This window comes from Bombus vosnesenskii, unplaced genomic scaffold (assembly GCF_011952255.1).
Source record: "Bombus vosnesenskii isolate JDL3184/JDL3185 unplaced genomic scaffold, Bvos_JDL3184-5_v1.1 scf7180000013293, whole genome shotgun sequence".
NCBI lineage: Eukaryota > Metazoa > Arthropoda > Insecta > Hymenoptera > Apidae > Bombus > Bombus vosnesenskii.
Genome location: NW_022882944.1, coordinates 3,839,980 through 3,861,890, shown reverse-complemented (window position 1 = coordinate 3,861,890; position 21,911 = coordinate 3,839,980). Strand labels below are relative to the sequence as shown.

At 38.3% G+C, this 21,911-nt stretch overlaps 1 protein-coding gene across 1 annotated transcript in view; it reads right to left on the bottom strand.

Moving 5' to 3' along the window:
* Positions 1 to 21,911, bottom strand: part of LOC117232884 (venom dipeptidyl peptidase 4-like) — a 303,571-nt gene that overhangs the window by 25,548 nt on the left and 256,112 nt on the right. Inside the window, 1 exon segment of the mRNA XM_033492619.1 lies at positions 7,718 to 7,943. Coding sequence (XP_033348510.1) covers positions 7,718 to 7,943 — 226 coding nt within the window.

The window sequence follows — 21,911 nt, the reverse complement described above, 5'->3', positions numbered from 1 at the left end:
ACGTTTGATCGTACGCTCTTGCGATTGTCTTTTTATCGCTGGCTATGTCGTACGAATCCGAATAAAAATTTTCTAAATTTTACGGTGGTTTTTACTAGAAATTGAGGTGTACGTACGACGTACCTTTTGCGCAAAATCGCAAGAAACAGTTGAAAATTACGTAGGATCGAACGAGGAATAACACGTTCTATTTTGATATAACATTTATGGGGGAATTAAACGTGGTGGCATTATATGTATATTGAAAAATATATCTTGGTTTTTTGAAAAATGCTCAGACTTGACACTCTCCATTTTTTCCGTTTTTATAAATTACGAATTTTATGCGAATTCATATTTTTATTAAGATAATTAGAAAAATGAAATTTAGGATAGAGAATTATAATGAATATTATTTGGACGTTTTACATATATTTCCTCCAAATGAAGAAATATCATGTTAAAAGGATAGAAGACAAATTTCATGTGAAAAACAAAGTTCAACCCTTATCGCGGCGACTTAAAATCGAAGGCTTTGCCCTGCGATCTTATGAACAGATGACCCAACTTTTAAGCCATCATGCATCAACGTCGAGCACGTACATACGCTTTACGTCAGGCGAGAACCATCGCCGAATTTAATGTATTATTCTGCTCGTTTAATCTTCCAGTCGGCTCATAGACTTACCGACTCGCTTCTCCAGAGTTTCCACGCGATTGATTCAAAATTTATAAATCGCCCGAACAGACCAACACCTTGGTGTATTAGTTGATAGAATCACTCTCATTTTCTTGCCTTTGATATTCGAATCTCGATGGGACATCGCGGGATAAATTCGACACAGGAGATCACGATTTGCGTCTGTTTCGTTGCTTTCGCGCTTCTCCGACGTCTTTGGACGTAAGAACTTGTAATATTTAAAATTTGAATTCCTCATTTTGAATTGCTCGCCTTTATGCAGCTCTTCGATTTTTATGTTTCAATATTGTTCTCGTTTTAACAAACACAAAGACTTTCTGATACTTAAAAATCTGGAAATATCTTTGGCATAAAATCGAAAGGGATAGTTACTGGCACGTTTCCATCGAATATAAGAAACTTTTTATTAATTGAAAAATAACTCTACGAGGAACCATCAAGATAAATAGAATAAGATTACTAAATATAAATTACCATTCTGAGTATTTAATTAAGCAGTCGAGATGATAAAAGATCGATGGCCCTAAAACTCAAGTTTCTAGAAATCTAATAAATCAGTCAATCGACTTCAATTTATTTCCACTAGTGTCCACTCCTTTCCTGTGTTTTCTTCACACATCCCTGCAGTCTATATATCTTTTCTACCACTCACTTTCTCTTTCTGTAAATTTCGCTCACCGCGCGGCCATTTATCTTGACTTTCGCCCGTTCCTCTCTATTTCCTCCACATCTAATTAGATATTGCTTACCGTGAAATTAAATCATTTATTACTCGAAAGATAAGCTTCGAACAAGAGCGCGATTTTCGCTGATCACACACGCGGTCCGACATAAGTACCCACGCCATAAATCATTCGAAAGCAGAATAGCATTAGACTAATCACTTCTCGCGACTCTCCAAAATATGATAACTCAGAACGAAAAATATTCAGTTATTCATCATCAAGCTCTGATAAGCGACGAAGCGTTCTCACGCCATTAAATTTCCACCATTAGATTTATTCGCACGATCGTTTAGCGTATCATAAAAACCACGGTTCGCGTTATCGGGTCTCTAGCACCGTCAAAAATTTCATTCTTATCAGCTACTTATCGCGTCTGCTCGTGGAATCCCTGTCGATCCAACGTCACCGAGCAAAGTGTTTCCTCCCCTGTCCGCCATGATTGTTCGCCAATGGACGGCAAGAACAGAAAGAACACTTTCCGCCGGCTGGGTTCTCCTTCGAGGAAAAGGAAATTAGTCTCTCCCAGAGTCTACAGCGTTTGTCCGCGAGGAAAGCCAATTATCGGCTGTAATCGTGCCGCCTCGACAAGCCGAATAGTCGAATCCTCTTCCTCCTCCTCCTCCTCCTCCTCCTCTTCTCTTTTTCTCATCTTTTTCCATGCTCGTTTTTGTCAATCGAGACAAACGCCATCCCTCGACACCTACCCAGGAGCGATAATCCAATTACCAGCTCGAGGATAATCGATGCTTCTCTCGCGAAGACGCCTCTCATCGTTTCTCCGCTTGAACGAACTTTAGCTTCGAGTGTGAGAAACTCATGCAAAATTGTAGATTTAAGTGTACGGTCCTCCACTTTTTATATCTTCATTTAATATTTTTCATTTTAGCGATAAAATGTAGAAGTGTACGGTCGAGCAAGATCGAAGTGCGATGTTTTACATGTCGATTTTGCTCCGTACGATTGCGCCGCGAGTCCTATGAATAAAATCTTCTGGTTACAACGAAATACGAAGGTAAAAATATGCGGGAAAGAAATTCTTGGATTATAACGAAATTAGACACTGTTGGTACGTATCGGTTTCGTATAACTTACCTACCGATTAACAAAGTGCTATAATACATACATTTTTTTGAGGATCGTTGGCAGAAAGACGCTTGAGAACGCAGGAAACTTAATAATTCGCTGTAGTATACGCGCCTTGCGATAAATAGGCCGTTAATTTTTTTTTTATTAAATCGAAGGTGTAAGAATGCACGGAATGCACCCACAGGATGTTTACGGTTGGTGCCAAGCTTCAGGAGCGTAGTCGTTAAAACGAGCAAAAATATCTGAATAAGCAAGTGTCTGAAAACTATTAATTTTGGAATTACGACAAGTTTTTGTCACTGTATTGTTCGATACGTTCCTCGTTCGTTTCGGCGCACACTTCTACGCGTCTGCTCGTAGATGCACGCACGTGTCGCAAGATGCCCGGCAGTTCTCTTTTATCACTTGGCAGAAGTTTACGATTCGTTGTATCAACTCATTCAACGAAGCTGTACGCTATAAATTATAGTTTTATGCGCCAAGCATCTCGTAAGTTGCAAACTAATGGTTTTTGGACCCTTTTGCTGATTTTGGCCAGCACTATGCACTTTTCGAGTTCGATACCAACTTTTACGAACACATACAGAACATCCAAAACAGAGTACACATTATGACATTTAATAGATAAAGCAGATTTCTATTTAGGTTTCAATTCCTTGATGATCTTTATGAAAATATTCGTTTGCGTAGATATTCGCGGCATAGTAACACATTTGATATGGCTAAAGGTAATTGACGAACATCTGCCGCATTTTTTACAGGTTTCCCTCGTACCTTTGATACGCAACACAAATCGAATGCCGAAACTTAGAAGGGAAACGAGACTGTTTATTGAAATTGCAACGGCTGCAAGGAATTTGAGAAAGCACTGAAAGTTTCCGTTTGACCTATTAGAAGTTGAGGAGCAGGGGAGCAGGAGATCGAAAGTTGATACGCAAGTGTTTTGGAAGCGTGCGAGTTCGAGTGTTGGAATCGAGGCGCGAGGAAACGTTTTCGAGTTCTACGCGGATGAAACTTTCATCGTTGGAATACCATCGTAGTTGTCAGAGGAAACTCGAGCTGTAATTCTTGTGAACTTGTACCTATTTGATATTTTGGAATGTAATAGAATACTCGCATCTCTTATTGAAAGGAAACTTTACGTTTCGATGATATCAAAAAGTAAAAAAGCACGAACGAAGCATTAGGCGGACAAATTCATTTTCTCTCTTTATATCGAACCAGTTACGAATTCGTTTGAATTTCACATATTTTGTCAGATCTGTTTGATATTTCAGAGCGCCTTATAATTTTCATATTTATGAAACACAGCATAAGCTATCGAATTACAACGTTGAAAAACGTCAGCCTGTATACTTGGTCAGATCATTGTTTTTAGAAGTGAAATATTTTATTCTATGAAAGCAGAGCGAAGAGCTGAATGAAAAATCCTTTGTTACCGCTATGCAGTAAGCGAATTTGCTTAAAAAAAATAAAATTGTTCGTATATTGTGGTAAAGTGATTGTTATTAGACCGCGGATTTTTATGCAAATTCATATTTTCTAGAATATAATTAAGAAGGTAGAACCTCGGTAAAAGATTCTTTCATCTACCAAGTAATATAGCAAGCGCTATACTTCCAATATCTTATATAATTTTCCACTTTCAAATTTCCTCCAACTGTATAAAAATCCGCGTTATAGTAATTACGCATAATCGTAATTCTGGAGTGTAACGAACGTGATTTTCATGTTTTAGAATCTCGGTAGAAAATTCTTTCGTCTACCAAGTAATATAGCAAGCGCTATACTTCCAATATCTTATATATTTTTCCATGCTATGTGTGTTCCATAATTTTCCACTTTCAAATTTCCTGCAACTGCATAAATATCCGCGTTATAGTAATTACGCATAATCGTAACTCTGGAGTGTAACGAAAACGTAAAGTTTGCGTTAAAGAAACCGTCGAATGATAATTCCGCTCAAATTCTACAAAATAATCCAAAGACCACTTTCAAAGCCCATCCTTTGAGTGAACTAGCACTGATCGAAAAGCAGAGCAAAGAAAATTTCTGTAAAAAGGAAAAGTCGTCGAACAAATTTTTACAAAGTAAATAAGTATGAAACTAAAAATTGCAGCGCGTATCGATTTCGAATAACGCAGTGATGCAATTACGTATGCACGTAATCGTTGTCAGACATCGAAACTCGTGTACGCGTGATCACGGAGGTGGAACAAAATGGCTGAGCTAGTCGAATCGTGTTTGCTGTTTGTTAAACGGCGGGAAAATTTATTTAATTCGACGAACTGATAACAGTATCGTATTTCCCTCGCAGCGAACCGTTAGAGGTTGTTGCTGGCGATTTGTTAAACGATTATAAAGCATATAACCTGATTGTTTAATACTCTATTCATTCTCTCTGATGCTGGCGATACGGTTAAAAGCGATAATTTTAGAATTCATTGGATAACAGCCCCGCCATCCTTCCTTCTCGGTCGTTCCCTTCTTTGTTACGTATTTCTCGCTAAAAGATATACAATTAAATTTTAATACTTTCATAGAAATTTTCAGAAGCCCCGGCAGATGAGAGGGGAAAGTGAAAAGAAACAGAGCGAAAAAGAAGGAGAGAGCAATAAAACGTTTCGCTCGCGACGGAGCAAAAGACGGTGGTGAAGCGAGCTTAAACGAGCAGGATTAAGAAATTAAATTAAAATTCGATCGGTTGAGAGTTGAACGAGAAGGGGGATGAGAGGGCGGTAGCAGGGACGAAACAAAACTGCAGCCCGCGATAACTTCAATTTTCGTTTGAATATTTCCAAATAAACTTTCCACGCTTTTAAATATGCTCGGAGAAAATGAAACTCGCCGCGAAGAACGAGAAAAAGCTCCTCGTGGGGCTAAGATAGCGGCCACGTTGGCCCAGGGTTATGGAAATTACGAAATTCAATTAAAATTACAAACTTCCTATCGTAGAATACCACTCGTTGAAAGGAAACAGATGGTTGGAACCAAGATCCATCGAGAAACGCTAGGAAACATCAGGAATCTTGATTCTATTAAATTCGTAATAACATCGATCGAAATTAACCATTTTTACGATCTTTTCTCGATATTACCCAACGAAAGAAGAAGCAAATGCCGGAGGAGGAAAACAACGAATAGAAATTACATGAAAATGATTAAGAGGCGTAAGATGGAAAGAAAATTGTCAAAACTCACGGTCGACTTTGAGTTTATTTCATTCAATTGCATAATCGTGCTGAATTGTAGTAAGTCAAAAACATTAAAAGACATTTACGACCTCTTTCACGATATTATCCGTGGAAAGTGAAATAAATGCTAGAAAGTTCCAGACAGGAAAAGTATTAAGGAATAAGATCGGAAGGAATCGTCAGGATTTACAATCCGACTTTCAATATTTTATTTTCCTATAAGTTCAATATTTCCAAATAAATTCGATGGTAGCACCGGTATGGTTAGAGACGAGACAGATCGTTTGAATAAAGCTCGCCAGGCTGAAATTCTGCGAACGATGCGCTGAGAGGTAAAGAAGATTTTAGTGGCGGCGCTGGAAATTCGGGTTATCGAGGATACCGGATAGTCAGGTCGCCGGTTCTACTCGCGCGTTTAAATCTGTCGCGTCTATTCGCCTCGCTTTCCCACGAGGAGGTGACTCTTTGACAATAAACGCCAGCACAAAACATAGATAGAGAACCGTCAAGGTGGCCCGAGCGCCACCGCTTCCTGGACACTGACAAATCATTCGGCCCATGGAGGATCGACGATTTATCGGTGGCCGTTGCTTATGCACCGAACGACCCTAGAAATCGAATCTTCCAATTCTTTCGCATTTCTTTCTTCGTTCTCGTCGCTCTTGTTGCTCAGACGTTAGGATTTAGGTCAGGTTTTGATCATTGGCTCCCTTTCAATTTGTGCTGCGCTTTAGCAAACTTTGAGATCGAACAAAATCGTAATTGCTTTGCAAACGCGTTTCTGAAGATCTAAATATCAATGGACTTAACATCCATTGTTCGCTAATAATCAACATCTTCGCAAGATTTTAATTATTCCTTGTTGTTATTTAATTAATTTCTTGTTCTTTTAATTATTCCTTGTTGTTCGTGCGTGTTACGAAATTCCCAAATAATTTCCCAAATTACTTTGAAATTAACAGGTTGGAAGAACGAATGCCGTACAAACGTAATAATTATACCGAGACTCGTGAACGCTGGAAAATTTTGTATACAACAATTGATTAATTTTGAAAGAAATGCGTCATTGTCGTTCTACCAGACTGGTCTGCGTTTTTTTTAGCGAAGAACCGACGCGAAACATGTCAGCTAGTTCGTTTATTCAGTCAACCGAAGGGAGCTGCCAGTGGGAAACGACGAAATACATATATTTGCGTGAGTTATAGAGGGAAACGTAGCTAGGGAAAATTATGTCGTATGTGTGGGATTAAAATTCGGCGAATCCATGGCAAACAGATTTTCGCGGCAGTTGAAATGGATTCGAGACCTTTCGGGTCTCAGAGATGGAATATCACCGGTGAAATACGTCTGCCAATTTTGTCGAGGCGTGAAGCAAGAGTGAGATACCAAGCAAAATTTCGAAAGAACACGAATTATTCTTCCGTTCAGCTATTGTCGTATTGTTATATCGAAGAATTTTACGCTCCTTCGAACGTGGATTTCAATTTGAAACTTTTTAATCCTTTTATCTCTAACGCCGACTCTATAGTCGCTGCATGCACGCAACGAATTATGGATACAAACACCGATTACAGTCAGTGGTTAGTTCATGATTAATTCGATACTAATTACGCTAGTAATTACCGTTTTGATTCTATGCTCCATTAGTAGACTGCAGGCGTTAAATATTATTGTGAGATTTAATCGCGATAGTCTCTTTATCAATTTGACAGAAATTTCTCTATTTTATCTGTAGCTTGACACTCAATCGGATTGAGGCTAATCTCTATTATCCTTAGATAATAAGATTACTTCACGATAAATAAATATATCGATCATAAATATCATCTTTCTCAGAATAAATTTTATCGTGGCATAATTAGTTAACTCCACGAAACAAACAGCGGAGGAAATTCATAAAATTAGATTATATTGCAGAGATCGATAAGGTGTCTTGACAGTAAAATTTCAAAAATTGGAATTAAACATCGCGCGACCAAAATGTTTCAAGTGTACGACTTTCTACGCGTTACCCATACGTAGTTTAAGCTCACCTTGTTGTAAATGGCGATGTCAGGCACTCCAGGTCCGGCGCAAGTGAGCACGTAATGCGAATGATCCGTGGAAAATTTCGCGGTATTGTAGAGGCACCGGTTCCTATCGGTTTCCCGTACGATGCCACAGCTTAAACACTTTGGTTTCCGCCCTCTACCGGTCTTCGTGGATATCCTGTACAAATGTTGCACCGCCGACTCCTCTTCCGTCGTTGCCAAGTAGTAGCTGAAGAGGAAAGCCCGGCCAAGAGTTAGAAAAGGACGAAAGGAAAAAAGACACAAGAGAGAAGCGCGAGAAAAACGATAACGGGGAGGGATATAACGCGCTCTCATTTGCATAGGCTGCTCTTTAATGGCTTTGTAATCGCGAGAACCGTCGTGAATTTGCATTGCAACGAGCCCTCTCTTTGTTTACTTTAGCCACACGCGACCACGAGGAAAGGACCGAGGGCTGCAAGGGGAAGAAAGTTGCCGATGTACTCCATTCTGGATACTGGCTTTCGCGGTTTTGCGGTTTCTTTTGCATTCTTTTGCAGGGAAATTGAGCGCTACGGTATAAATACCGCGGCTTGTTTCCAGTTTGTTGTGCACGGAAGTTGATCAAGTTTGAAAGCTACGCTTCGATGGATATCGAGAGATACGCGCTTTCCAATTGATTTTGCTACTATGCAAATGGTTACTCTCGTACTAACGAGACGATCGGGGAATTGGCATTTAGAGATTCATCTGCTAGCTCGTATAAAGTTCAGACAGCAAATTATATTGCAAATAGAAGAATTTCTTTAGTTGTGTGTCGGGAAAATAGAAATTCGCATTTCTTATAACGTTCAGAGAGCAAATTGCATAGGCAATAACAAAATTTCTTCAAATGGCGTTCTGTAAAAATGTAAATCCGCATTTGGTTGTCACGAAGTTCACAGACGGGATTATACGATACAACAAACAAAGGAATTTCGGTAGTCGCGTTGATAAAAAATTCATAAAAATTCATAATCTGGTGTTATAACTATTGTCATTCAAATTGTCTATTAAATTTCTAGTCGTTAATCCTAACATTTAAATACATCTATTACTAATAGATAGGAAACGTCGAACTTTTGTATATGTAGTATCGTGGACGAGGCAGTATGAGTTGAGAAGCCAGAGAGTGCGGATTGCGTTGTCGAGATAGTGTTGTTAGCGTTGTTGAGAGAGAGTTGAATCTGTGTTGACGAGAGTTGTTAATTAATTATAATACGTTCTTACGATTAGTTCATGTTAAATAACCGTTGTTTTCTGTTTAATCCATTTATTATTAATAAACTAATTAATTATAGTAGTTACGATACTACAATATTATTAAGATTACTATGATTAAGCGAATAAATAATCGGCAAGGCTAAGAAATATCCTCGCTTGTATCATTTACATTGTAACATTTTGAAAATTATAAAAATACGTTTAAGACGAACAAAGCTTCGCAGGATAATTTTATTTCTATGCAAAATGGGCAGAAACGGTTCACTTTATTAACATTATGAGAAGGTATTGAGGGTCGATGAAATTGATCGATCGTGGTGATCAATCAATTCATCACCGTGAATCGATTGATCAATTCTGATTAGGCGGTGGGATCAAACATTTGGCTTATGTTGTTAGAGACGCAAAATAGCCAAGAGTTGAATCTAGAGGATGTAACATAAATGTTTTCAGGGTGAGGGTCAAGCATGACAGACCTTACGTTAGACGTTGTGATTCGATGTTGTTAAGACTGATTTATACGTTCAGCCAGCGATGCAAGTGTACCAGAGGTTGTAACGCGATCAGACCTGGCTCCATTTGCATTAATGTGGATCGATTTACTGTCAGTTAATCGATCTATCATTAGCCGGAAGTATTCGATTCTTTGCCAGTCTAAATTCGTACTAATTTCACCACGTTCCAATTGATAGGGCTAATTTATGTATCGTTTCTCGTTGACGAGTTTGAACATGTTTTCATGTAGGCAAAATCGAAGAAAAAGCGGCAATTTTGACTTGCCAATTTAGGAAAAGAATATTTTCCAAGCTGCGGAGCGATTGTACGTGAAAAAGATTTTTTCCACCGCTAGAGGAAACTTTATTCACTGATATCTATCGCAAGGCTAGAAAAAATTTCATTCAATGGAAATGCCATTCACTAACGATTGTCACGTTGCTAGCGAAAAATTCCATCTAAAGGAAATTTCATTCACCGACGACTATCACATCTCTAGGAGGAAATTCCAGTTATCGCTAGAGGAAAATTTTATCCGTAGGAAATTTGAATCGGTGACAATTATCACATTGGCAGGGGAAAATTCCATCTAGAGGAAAATTTGTCCACTGATATCTACGACAGAAGAAAAATCCATCGAATTTTATTCACTGACATCTAGAGCAAAATCTCATCCAGGCTAACAAATCATTTCTATTCATTTGACTCATTGACTGTCGCGCGAATTTCATATATTTTTCCCTGGCAATCGCAGCAGATCGAACTATGCTACAAATATCATATTGTATCAAATTTCGTACACTTTTTCCTAACAACGTTATCTCAGTCATTCGGATTATCAGAAATTTATTGGTTCGTGTTCATCTTGTTTTAATGGTTCCAAAAAATTGAATAACCCGACAATCGAAGTGTTAATTAATTTAAAGCTGAAACAAAGTTCTAGTCAGATAACGCTTTTCAAGTGGCCAAAATTCGCAAGTCAGACAAACTTTCGTTACTGAATTTCCCTCTATCTTGACCCCAAACTTCATTCTATATGGATCAAAGCTTGTCTGAAGAGAAAGCTCGTTTCAATTTGCTCCATATCTCGCGGGCGGAGAAGCCGAGGCGACAAAGATGTCTCGCGACGTATCCACGCGACACACGTGCTTCTCGCAATCTAATTTGCCCGGTCGGTGGAAGGACGCATCCGCAGACGTGTAGCAAACGATCGAATCCGGAAATCTACGGGTCCCAACATTGCAGTTTTGTCCAGACTAATCCGTGTCTAATCTAAATCTCCGTCTGCCGACTTACTCCCGCCGCGGTGCGCAGCTTACGCCGCAATTTCTATGCGCATAGATCAGATATAGCGTAGCCCCATGTTGAACAAACACTGAACTCTCTGCGACGCTAGGTTAGGCTTCGCGTGTTCTACGAACTGTTGGCTACGAGCAAGCTACTCAAGGGCGCTTCAGTTTTAATTTGAGTAAAGGGTGTATGATTAACCGGATCGCGCGAGTAGCAAGTTGTTACCAGTTATTACGTGGACGAAGCGTTTAACGTTGTCGAGGAACTGAATATTTATCGGGTTGTACGAGAAGTTCATAGTAAAATTTGAGGAAAAAACTGCAAGCATTGTATCTTCGCAAAATTATCATATAAAAAAAGCGACATAATTTTCACGAAAGCGACAAGATTTTTAGGAAACGCAAAGAGCTTACAAAAAAAATAATGATTTATTTCATCTTGGTGTTTCTAAGTAACATTTACTAAAATGTGAATTAAGATACCAATGGTATTACTTCGACAGTTAAGTTTCAACAGTAAACGATAACGATAAACAATAACGATAAATAAAATAAAGTAAGTTTCACAGGTACACAGGTCGATCGATAGCCGAAAAAATTGTCGATGTGACTTTCGGCTCGAAATTCCTTCGAAGGTGCGACTACGAATTCAATCTATTTCAATGCGCATCCACTTCTCGTAGATACAAGCCAGGTAGTAAAGCGAAGGTAATCGATTTTCGATATTCTAGCGCGACGACGTCGTTTTTTTCCCCTCAACACTTATCAATGTTTGATACATAAATATATAAAGCCAAGGATATTCGGCTTATCGTACAGCACAGTTTTGTTGTATCCCTATACGCGGTTTACACGCGTACGCTTTAGACGAGGATAACGACCACCTACCGGGTGTCCAGAGAGTCACCTAATTGAATAAACCAACGAAACGCAGGACAATCAACACTCCTGAGCGTTTCAACCTCGTTGCCGCGTAACTAACAACGTTTAGCCAACCTGTAACTTCTGATTGTCTCGACATATTTAATCTTCCCGTTTTATCTTCACTGTTGTCAATTTCCATTAAGCTTGACGAAATTTTATTCGAAACGAAGCTAAACAAAATGAAATTAAATAAGTCGTTACAAACATTTCATTATCTTTATGTCAGAAGTAACAGTGAGCAATAACGTACATTACTACATTAACATTGCTACTATACTAGTAACATTATTACTTAACGCGTTAACCAGATACTTAATTACAAAGTTAGAGATTAACGGAGATAAGTAAATTTTAGTTAGAAAATTAGTTTATCCTTGCAAATGTGATTACGATCTAATTTACAATTAAGAAAAATGTAACGATACGCAAAAGGTTATGGAGTCTGTCAATGAGAAATTATTAAGAAAATGATCACTTATGTGATACGTATCTCCATGATATTTTAATTCATCGATATTTATTTGTATCCAGGTTATCGATATCTCCCTCTAAAGCATCCTTATATCTCACAGAAGATATATCGCACATGCATTTTCACCGGTGCTTGTCAGGAAAAATTTCCTTTAGTCCGAATCTTAGTACCACGTAGTACCGAGTGGTTTACGATCTTGATGAAATATCTCCTAATAAAGCAAGCAAAACAGAGAGGATCGCCATAAACATCATTGGCCCACTTTCGTCGCGCGATTTATCGTATCGAACATTCCATTACCTTTAACGGTTATAATACTATGTCGCGACAACAAAAACTAATTTTCCCGAGGACGTGATAAACGGATGGTCGATAACAATTTCGTAGCGATCGTAACGGGTATCGTAATTTTACTGTTCAACTGGAATTCACGGCTCGTGCCTCGATAACCGTAAAAAAAGATCAGCTCCGTGGAAAAATGCATAAACTATCGCGTTACGATACAATGCTGCCACGGACTACGCGTTGTTCCATCGTCGTTTTTCCGCCACGATATAAATTATAACTTCGGTACTCGAAACGAGCTGCTCGTCTCTCCATAAGGGAAACAACGGCGAATATTGCAAGCTTCGGAATGGCAATCTTGCGACACGCTTGGATACCGGCAATCAAGCGTCCTTATGTCAAGCGTTCAGGTCCGAAGCTGTTACGTCTGATTTATAACGTTCCACTACCACTGGCGTGCAGTCCGGCCTGCAACGGGATCAAACTACTGGCTTCATTTGCATTAATTTGGATCGATCGCCCTGCGGGTAACGAATTACCCGATCGATTCGAATTATCCGGCGATTTTTCAAGTCAAATCACCAGCGTCGATAGCTTCATGAGTTTGAAAGGTTCATTTCTCTATAAGCGATATTTCGCTAATTATGCAGCTTAATGGTTCTTTTCTAATTTTGTTTATTTATTTACAGGAAATTCACAATCGTGAATTTCTCCTAAATTTATTTATTTATATTCGGGTTAGCTTCGGATCAAACTGCTGCCTTGATTTGCATGGATTTGCATCGATCACGCTGCGGGTGACGAATTACCCGATCGATTCCAATTATCCGACGATTTTTCAAGCGACAGCAAATTCAATTCGATGCTTATCACGTACTTTACTATTTATAAGTGATATTTCGGGGATTAATCAGTTTAGCGATTTCTTCTAATTTTATTTATTTATTTACGGAAAGTTCATTATTACGAATACTACAGATAATTGAAACTGTAAATAACAACACGGGAACAAAAATCTAAAACAAAGTACGATATGTTATGGTATGTGTTTAATTTTCAGTTACCCAGCAGCTTATCCATAGGTTCCATTGTATTTTGTTTTCAAATATGTGCATTCGGACAGAAAAATTTAACAGGAGAAAAGAAAAAAGTGGCCGCTGGTAAAATAAATATTATTCGAAATAAAAATATAGCGAACTGGTAAACATATTTTAATTGTAGCGAATGTGCTAATGGTTCCATGCCAATATATAAAACCAATATATAGTATTGTTACGTCAGGTCACATGTTTCTGATAAAATAAAGTTACTTCACTACGAAAAATAATTTCGCGAGCAAAGAGAATGAAAAAGTATAATATTCAAATAACATAAAAATAATAATGCAAATTATATACAAGTGAACGTATAAATTATATAAACTTTAATAATTATATGGTACGATTTCCTAATGTTTTCTAAACCGTTTTCTGAGAAAATTTTACCGACACGATCTCCTTCGATAAATTTTCTATTCAGAAAATGTCTATTTGCTCCCTATAAATTTTGGAATTTTAAATCAGGCAATGAAACAAGGATACTGGAACGAGTTTTACAAGAAAAATTATGTTACGGTTTTGATCATTTAAATTTAACAGGGTGCTTAGACGTGTCGTAATTCGATCGTTTCGTAGGTATCTTCAGTTACACGTTTTATGTTAGGCGATTTTACGACTCTGCCGGAGTTCCTCCCCCTGATTGAAGAAACTCCATGTAGACGTGATTATAGTTATCGATCGACAACACCCAATCGGAGCAAATTATTAGCCGGAGGAGGTGGCGAATTACCGGATAGCCAGTGTCAAATTAGCGAACGACAAGTTGACAAATAGACAAGGTGGTAAATATTTAACGACAAACGATGAATCACCGACTATCCAATTTGTGTATCTGCGTATGTTAAACGTCAAATAATGGATAAATCAGGGCATCGAAGCACTATCAATAAATATCCTTAATTATCTGTTTACCACTGTCCACGGAATAACGGAAATAACAAACTCTAAACATCGAAATTACAAACTCTATGGATTTTTATAATGAATGATATAATATAATCTTTGTAATTCTTTGCAAAATCGTAATTCTGTACAAAGTCGAAAGACACAGACGAGAAATTAAATATTCCAGATGTCTGTAAGAGATATTTGCAGGAATCTATTAGAGAAAAAGGTGAGAAATTTTTCAAGAGGAGGCTCGCGGCGCTATAGATAGCGGGAGGCTTAATTCGGGTAAAATTTTAATAAACTAAGAGGCAAATTTTAAATACTCGAGGATGAGTTGATCATTCGAAACTAGGGAACTAGGGAAGTCGTTAATGCGGCAGAATGAAAATCGCAAGAAATTTGAGGTAAATTAGCGAGTAGCAAGGGGAAAGTTTTAACGAGCAAAGGTATAGACAGTATCGTGGAACAAAGAATTTTTAAAGTCGAGCATTTCCAACAGAAGTTTCACCATAAAAAGTTCCGTCTCGGTTTCGAAAGTTTCGAGATGGGACGTTTTCAGACAAGACTTCGAGATCGAAATTCATTAAAAATATCGCAAACGCTTAATGGCTTCCGCGAGAAAATTTCCGCGGATTAAAAATAAATTCTATTTTCGATTTGGAATATCTCTTTTACAATTGTATCAACTACGACGTGAAATCGAGATTCGTAAACCGATTGAACGGTTAAAAGTTTAATGTATCAGAAATGATTCGACAGTGCGCGATGACAAAGAGAGAAGAATAATGAGCGGGGGAATAATTCATGGCCGATTTAACGGCGTTGAAATTTCACAGGTGCCCTATGCACAGGATTCACTGAAAACCCTTCATAATTTAATGATTGAATACTAGCAGATTCCACCGATTTATGTTTTCTCCCCGATGCTCTAAAAACGCACATTCGTTTGGACTGTACTGAAAATTTGCGAATGTAAAAGGAGCAGACGCTGCGATTATTTATGCAGTCGATCGAGGAACACGCAATTATGTTCGTTGGTAGACGAGGATCCATCGAAAAAGCTCTACACGCGTAGAACTGTGCTCGGAGTGTCTACAGGTGCAAGCTTTCTAAAATTTGTAAGCTCGAAAACTTGTAAAATCGCATACTTACAAATTTCAAACTTCGACTACTTCGGGTGCAAAAAATTCGAGTATCTGAAAATTGCGTAACTCAGATTCCATGGTCGGTAAATCGAAAGGCTAAAAAATTCAGTAGTTCAGGCAAGATGGAGAATCCGAAACGCGAAGCTCTAAACTACTGAAAACGTTAAACATTCACCATTAACACTTAGTTGGTGCCATCGAAAATGGAACACGTAGGAACGAGAAATAGCAGTAGCTGGAAACAATTACCACAACGAAGCAAGCGTTTATTTCCTAGCGATTAAAGCTCGATCGTTCCTGAACGTGACCGCAGCGGGGAAGACGAACGCCATCGCCCTTCTCTAGTAAATTTTCCAGCAGGGGATGAAGCGCAAGGTAAAGCTGGGTGCGTTTAAAGTCGACGCGACAGGTCAAATTAACAGGATATTGAAATTAATCCGTTCTGAATGACCCGAGGCTCATCCATCTTGCTGACGAAACTACACAGCTTTTCCCCTCTTTCTCTTTCCATCTTTCCTTTAACCAGGGTTGTTCCGACATTCACCGCCACCGGTTACAAACCCCCCGTTGATTTTCCTCCGATGATGGAGAGTTTACGTTCATCTTGGGGCTACGACTGTCAAACCCTAAAGCCATTACCTCTCGTAAGATATTGAATTAGCCCGCCTCACCTGTTAGAGTTGACGAGGAAAGTCGTGACTTATGAATACCGAAGCAAACGCCCTAGAATCCTATACTCCCTCTTCACCTGGCTAATGTTATTAATTTTCCATATCGACAAGGAACTGTTCATTTAGAGAGTTTCATTGAACACGGTGTAGTTAATATTACACAGAGCGGTCGCCCTGGTAACTGGTGGGTACAATCGGGTACAGGATGATCCTACGTGTAAAAATAAAATATGGAGTTCAATTTTCTCGCGCGGTGCTCCTGGTTTCCGAGGAAATCGAGTTTGGAAGTTTATCAAGTATATTTAAAACTAGCCGAGTACAGACTGGTACGAATAAACAATAAGCAGGAGATTGTTATAAATGCGAAAATAAGTCAATACTCATCTTTAGGAAAATGAAGTTTGAACATGTTTAGTTAAGAATACTGGACTTGCACGCGCGAAAGATACATTTTCAAATGTATTCTTCTCGAAAAAGGAGCATCTTATCAACAAATTTTATTCTACGTTTCTGATTTATTTTTGCGTGTAGTTTATCCTCTTATCGATCGTTTGCTCCTGTTCAGCTCGGAATTGGCCACGCGTTTTAGTATAGCTGACAAATTTTTTAACTCGATTTCCTTGGAAACGAAACATCAAATGAACAAATTTCGTTCTATATATTCGTTTTATTTTGTACACTCGTCGAGTCACTCTGTACCCAATTGTGCCACCAGTTATGGACCACCCTGTATAGAGCTAGTAGATGAAGTTTCGAATCAAAAATAGAACCGGTGGATAAGAGGAATTATGTTATAGAGGTTTTAGTATTGTATTGGACATACAATGGCTCATGAAACTATTCGAATATTAATTATAGAAAATTCTGCTGGATACATGTATTACGTATGTTATACAAAAGTTTTTGACATTTCATTATTGTGAAATGAGAAATGAAGGTCGATACTGAATTTGAAATAAATTCGTAATTTGCTTTTTAATTGAAATTAAATCAAATAAAAAAAAATGTATCATGTGCTCAAATGCTCAAATACTCGAATGTTTTCGTGAGTCTATTATATAATTGCTAAATAATTCGTTATACTGTTTCAAAATTCTTGCAAGTAATTTTCACTACTTGTTGCCCTATAATCTGAATCATTATGTTGTACAAACCCAAGATTCTAATTAGTTATTTCTCTAATAATCTAGATCAACTGTGATCTTCTGTATAAAGATAACAAGTGTTCTAATGTTTATAATTAGGAGCATACTCTCTCTCTCTCTCTCTTTCTCTCTCTCTCTTTGTGCATCGTTACCGCACAATATGGTAGACCGTAATCCATCGCAATGAACGCATGCAATCAGCGAATCCCAGTGTTCGTTTTCGCTCGCCTCAGTCATTTCTGCGTAAGTAGAACGACGTGGAATTAGAAGTTCTGCAGACGACTGCGCAAACACGGCTAATTCACCTCCTAATCTGTTCCCCTCAAACTAATTTCCCCATCGTTCCCTTACTTCGCTAACAGCGGAAGCGCTTGTGGAAAGACGGTTTCGAGTGTTTGAGAGCGGTGACTGGCTTGGTAGGATGGGTTGTTGTGTATTTTTTTTAGTGGTATGCGAGTTTCCAGGCTGTGGAAAGGTTGTTTCGCGGGAAGCACGCGAGCAAAGAAAGATTTGGTTTACAGGAGATGGAGGATGAAACGCAAAGAAATATTTCCAATTGTCTATGGTTTGTTATTGTTGTAACAAACATATTGTGATTTCAGTCGTTATTGTAATTATTGGAATGAAGTAACCGCAATATGATATAGGGTCAGTTTTATTTTATCTTCTTCTAGAAATTTGAATATTAGTACCCTCCTGGGTGCGCAGTAGATTGGAGAGTATAAAAGATGGATTTTCAATTAAAAGAAACATTTAGTAGGATATATAAAATTAAAAATTGTACAAAAATCATCGGTTTTAAAATTCCTAATTTTAATTTTATACATTGTTTCTACGGTACTCGTTATAAATTGCATTAAGATGAAATTTAATAACTAGCTATCAGCCTATCAAACTCAACGTCCAACAGAAACAACATTTCGTACTCGCCAACTTAATTAATTTCGGAACGGCAGAATGAAGTACCGTATTTCCCCCTCATTTTTGTTCTACGTACTTTTAAGAAGTAACAGCTCTTCGTTATTTATGTTTCCTGACAAAGTTCTGACAGGGAAAGGCCAAGAGTATTCTGCACCAAGCTTAAACTTGCTCGAAGTAGTTATCGCGTTAATAAAACTACATTATTCAACCATCTACATTCAATTTTAATTATTTTCATGGTTGGTGTATTTAATTCAACACAATTCACTACAGACACACCATTACGAAGTTAAATAGGATTTTTATACAATGAAGGAAATCAATCTTTTAAACGGACACAGGACACTCCTGTGCAATTCGAAGTCCAATCTTGACAAACCTCTCCATTCAATAACGAAATTATTATTTGAAATCCTTTTCTACGATTAAGAAAATTAATCATTTAAACAGATTCTGCGACACAATTCGTTCTCCAGTTACAATAAACCTCTCCAGCTTACAGTAGAGTTAAAGCACCATGCGTCAGAACAATTATGACAAACGAAATACCATACCATTTCACTTTTCAAATATTATTTCCGTACAACCTTACACAAGAAATTACAGCAAGCAATTAATCTTTTAAACAGATTCCGCGATACAATTCGTCCTTCAATTAATGATGAACGAAATATCATACCTTTTCATCTCTCGAATATTATTTCCAAACAATTAAAGAAGATTAATCTTTTAGACGAACGCGAGACACTCCTATAGAATTCATTCTTCGATCACGACAAACCTCTCCATTGCAAAACAATGCTATCACTCAAATCCATGAAACGAACAGAAAAGACAACCATAATCGGTTCAAACGCGCGAGAACAAACATGTTAAACGAAACTACAGCTTCACACCGCTCTTTCATTGAACTTGATCGTGAAAGCGTAAACATTCGTTTAACGAACAATATCGCAGTCAAAAGAACACGGTCGACAGTCTCAGGGACGAGAAAAGGGAGAAAAGAAAAAAGAGAAAGAGAGAGAGAGAGAGGGAGGGAGAGAACTCTCCCTATATTTTCGCAGCGTCAGCGAAGCTTTGCCACGATGCTTTGCACCGGATTACACAGGCATAGAAAGCTGTTCAGAGAGTTGGTCGTTATCAGCGCGATTTGTTTCGCAGCGAGCTGTGGAAAATAATCCTCGGGCGGTGCGGCGCCGCAAGAAAAAGCCTTAAGCCATTGCGTGGCATTGGCTCGCGCGTGCAAACAAACCTACCCAGCAGCTCTTTCAGGAATTACGAGCACTCCGTGACAATTCCCACGCGTTTAACATGCTAAAACGCCGCGGCTTCTACCAGAACCCCTCTGCCGGTTGAAGGCGGTTTTAAAGTACTGCCACCATTGTTCCGTGAAGTAGACGAGCAGAATGGAACCTCTCGCGCGCGAGCTTTCAGGATAATAGCGCCGGAGACGTCTCTCGTCCACGGAAAAAATTCCGCGAAGTAAGCGTCGGCGGACGCGTGGTTTCGATCTACTCCGAGGAATCGATGTCTTTCGTCAGGAGACGATAAGGACTGGCTGCTGATGATGCTTTAATCGAATGTGAGAAGAATGGAGACGTGTTGTGTGTCGAGTGATAATCGAGTAGTCGAGGGAAAAATGTCGTTTCGGATGTGCTTCGATATTGAATTAATTTAATTGTCGTCTGATTTTTGGAGAATTTGCTCGAGGCAATAGTTCGTTATATGGATATTGCTTTTTTATATAATGATTTTTACACATTTAGAATGTAGAATTAAGCAGAGATCGAATTAATCTCTAGGAAGTTCATCAAATTTAGACTGGTATTTTGCGTCGCTGAAATCAAATTCTTCTATCTTTGTAGTTATGATATTTTCTAGTTGAGAAAGTAATATTTCACGCGTAGTAGCTTAACGTGCCGTGCTAATGATAGAAACACAGGCCAATTTATCTCAGTCTAATATTCAATTATAAATTATCATAGAATCTAGTTTAACCGAGCGAAATGCAAATCGGATTGAGCCGAACGAAATTGATGAAATTCAGATCAGTTCATCTCTTCGATTCAATTGTTGAATCGTCGCTGCAGTGACTACGTTTCGCGTTTTATTCAACAAAAAAATAATGTTTCAAACGTACCACTTCAATGTATCCTAACAGTTATCAAAACACAGTGTAATTTATCTCACTCTTAACGCTAGATTCACCGATGATCATAAAATCTATCGTTCTCTTATATATATTTTCCCATATCACTCTGTGTATTTTCGCGCTTTCGAATTTCCCACGAGCGCATAAAAATTAACAGCTCACTAATAGCAAAAGGTCGAAATAATTGGCCGCTGTGGATCGATAAATCACGCGAACATGACCGGAAGCGACCTAGTTTACCCTTTACCAACACGCTGCTCAAGAATGGATTGTTTTACAATAGATATTCAGGGTCGGAACAAAAGTTACCGGTTCGACTAGGCGAAGGCTCGGATTTCCGGTATGCTGTTCCCTAGCTCGCGGTGCTTAAAGCTTCACATGCTTGCAGCTAACTTTAAATTGCACGGCGCCCCCTCGAACTTTCATCGGCTTCCAGAAGATACATAACTTAGGAGATACTCTTTGCCCGGGGTTTATACACACGTTGCAGCCTCTGCTGACGATGATCTCGTTGAAATTACTCTCTAACGCAGCTCCTCGCTTAATGCATCCATCATTTTGCAGCTTTCCGTTTGTTTAACAAAGTAACGAACCCCTGTAGGATGGATAGGTCACAAAGGGAACGTTCGAGTACCATCGAACGAAAATGGGCAAATTGACAAACAGAAGTTTTTCATAGGTGGATGCGTCGGTGAATCGCGGGAAATTTGAATAAATTGAAATTAACTGGATGATTAAGGGAATTTGGAGAGAGGATTGAAAGTTGGCAGGGAGATTTCGCGTGCGATGTGATCGTTCCAAGGATAGAAAGTAAATCGAGAACATATCTACTTTGTCGAAATATGAAATCTATCGTAAGTGTGTTCGTGCCATCGTGGCTTTCCAATAAATTTTGTAACGTGTTTCATGAACGAAGAGTAATAAACGATTCGAATAAATGATCTTCTACGATCGAGTTTAATCTAGGAAAGACATTTGAGAGACAAAGGTCAGTTTTGATTTGTGGATATAAAACCTAACTCAAGCTTGCCATTGTATGCGTTTCACGAAAGGAACTTTATCTTAGAAAGAATCTTTATCATCAAATAATCCGGGTTAACGGAACGATGAATTAATCGATTAATGGTAAACTATATCAATGGTATGTTATAAGAATAAAATATTGAACGGTCTCTTATACGAAATTATTTGATATTTCTAGAATAATTCAAAGTACGGTGTGTCGTGATTACTTCGGTTAAACAAGTTTCTACTGTATCGTAACGTTTATTATAAACGATACTCGAAGCGTTTATAGAGACGTTATCGCATGCACAAGGTACATATATAAAAACAAAATTGCTGATCCGGCAGATGAAACCGACAGTTTCTCGACTCGACAGACGTCTGAAGATTTGAATACTTCAGAAACAAGCTGTTCATTTAAACGAAAATAATAGCAACAATAGAAGTTTCGAAACAACAGAGCGAT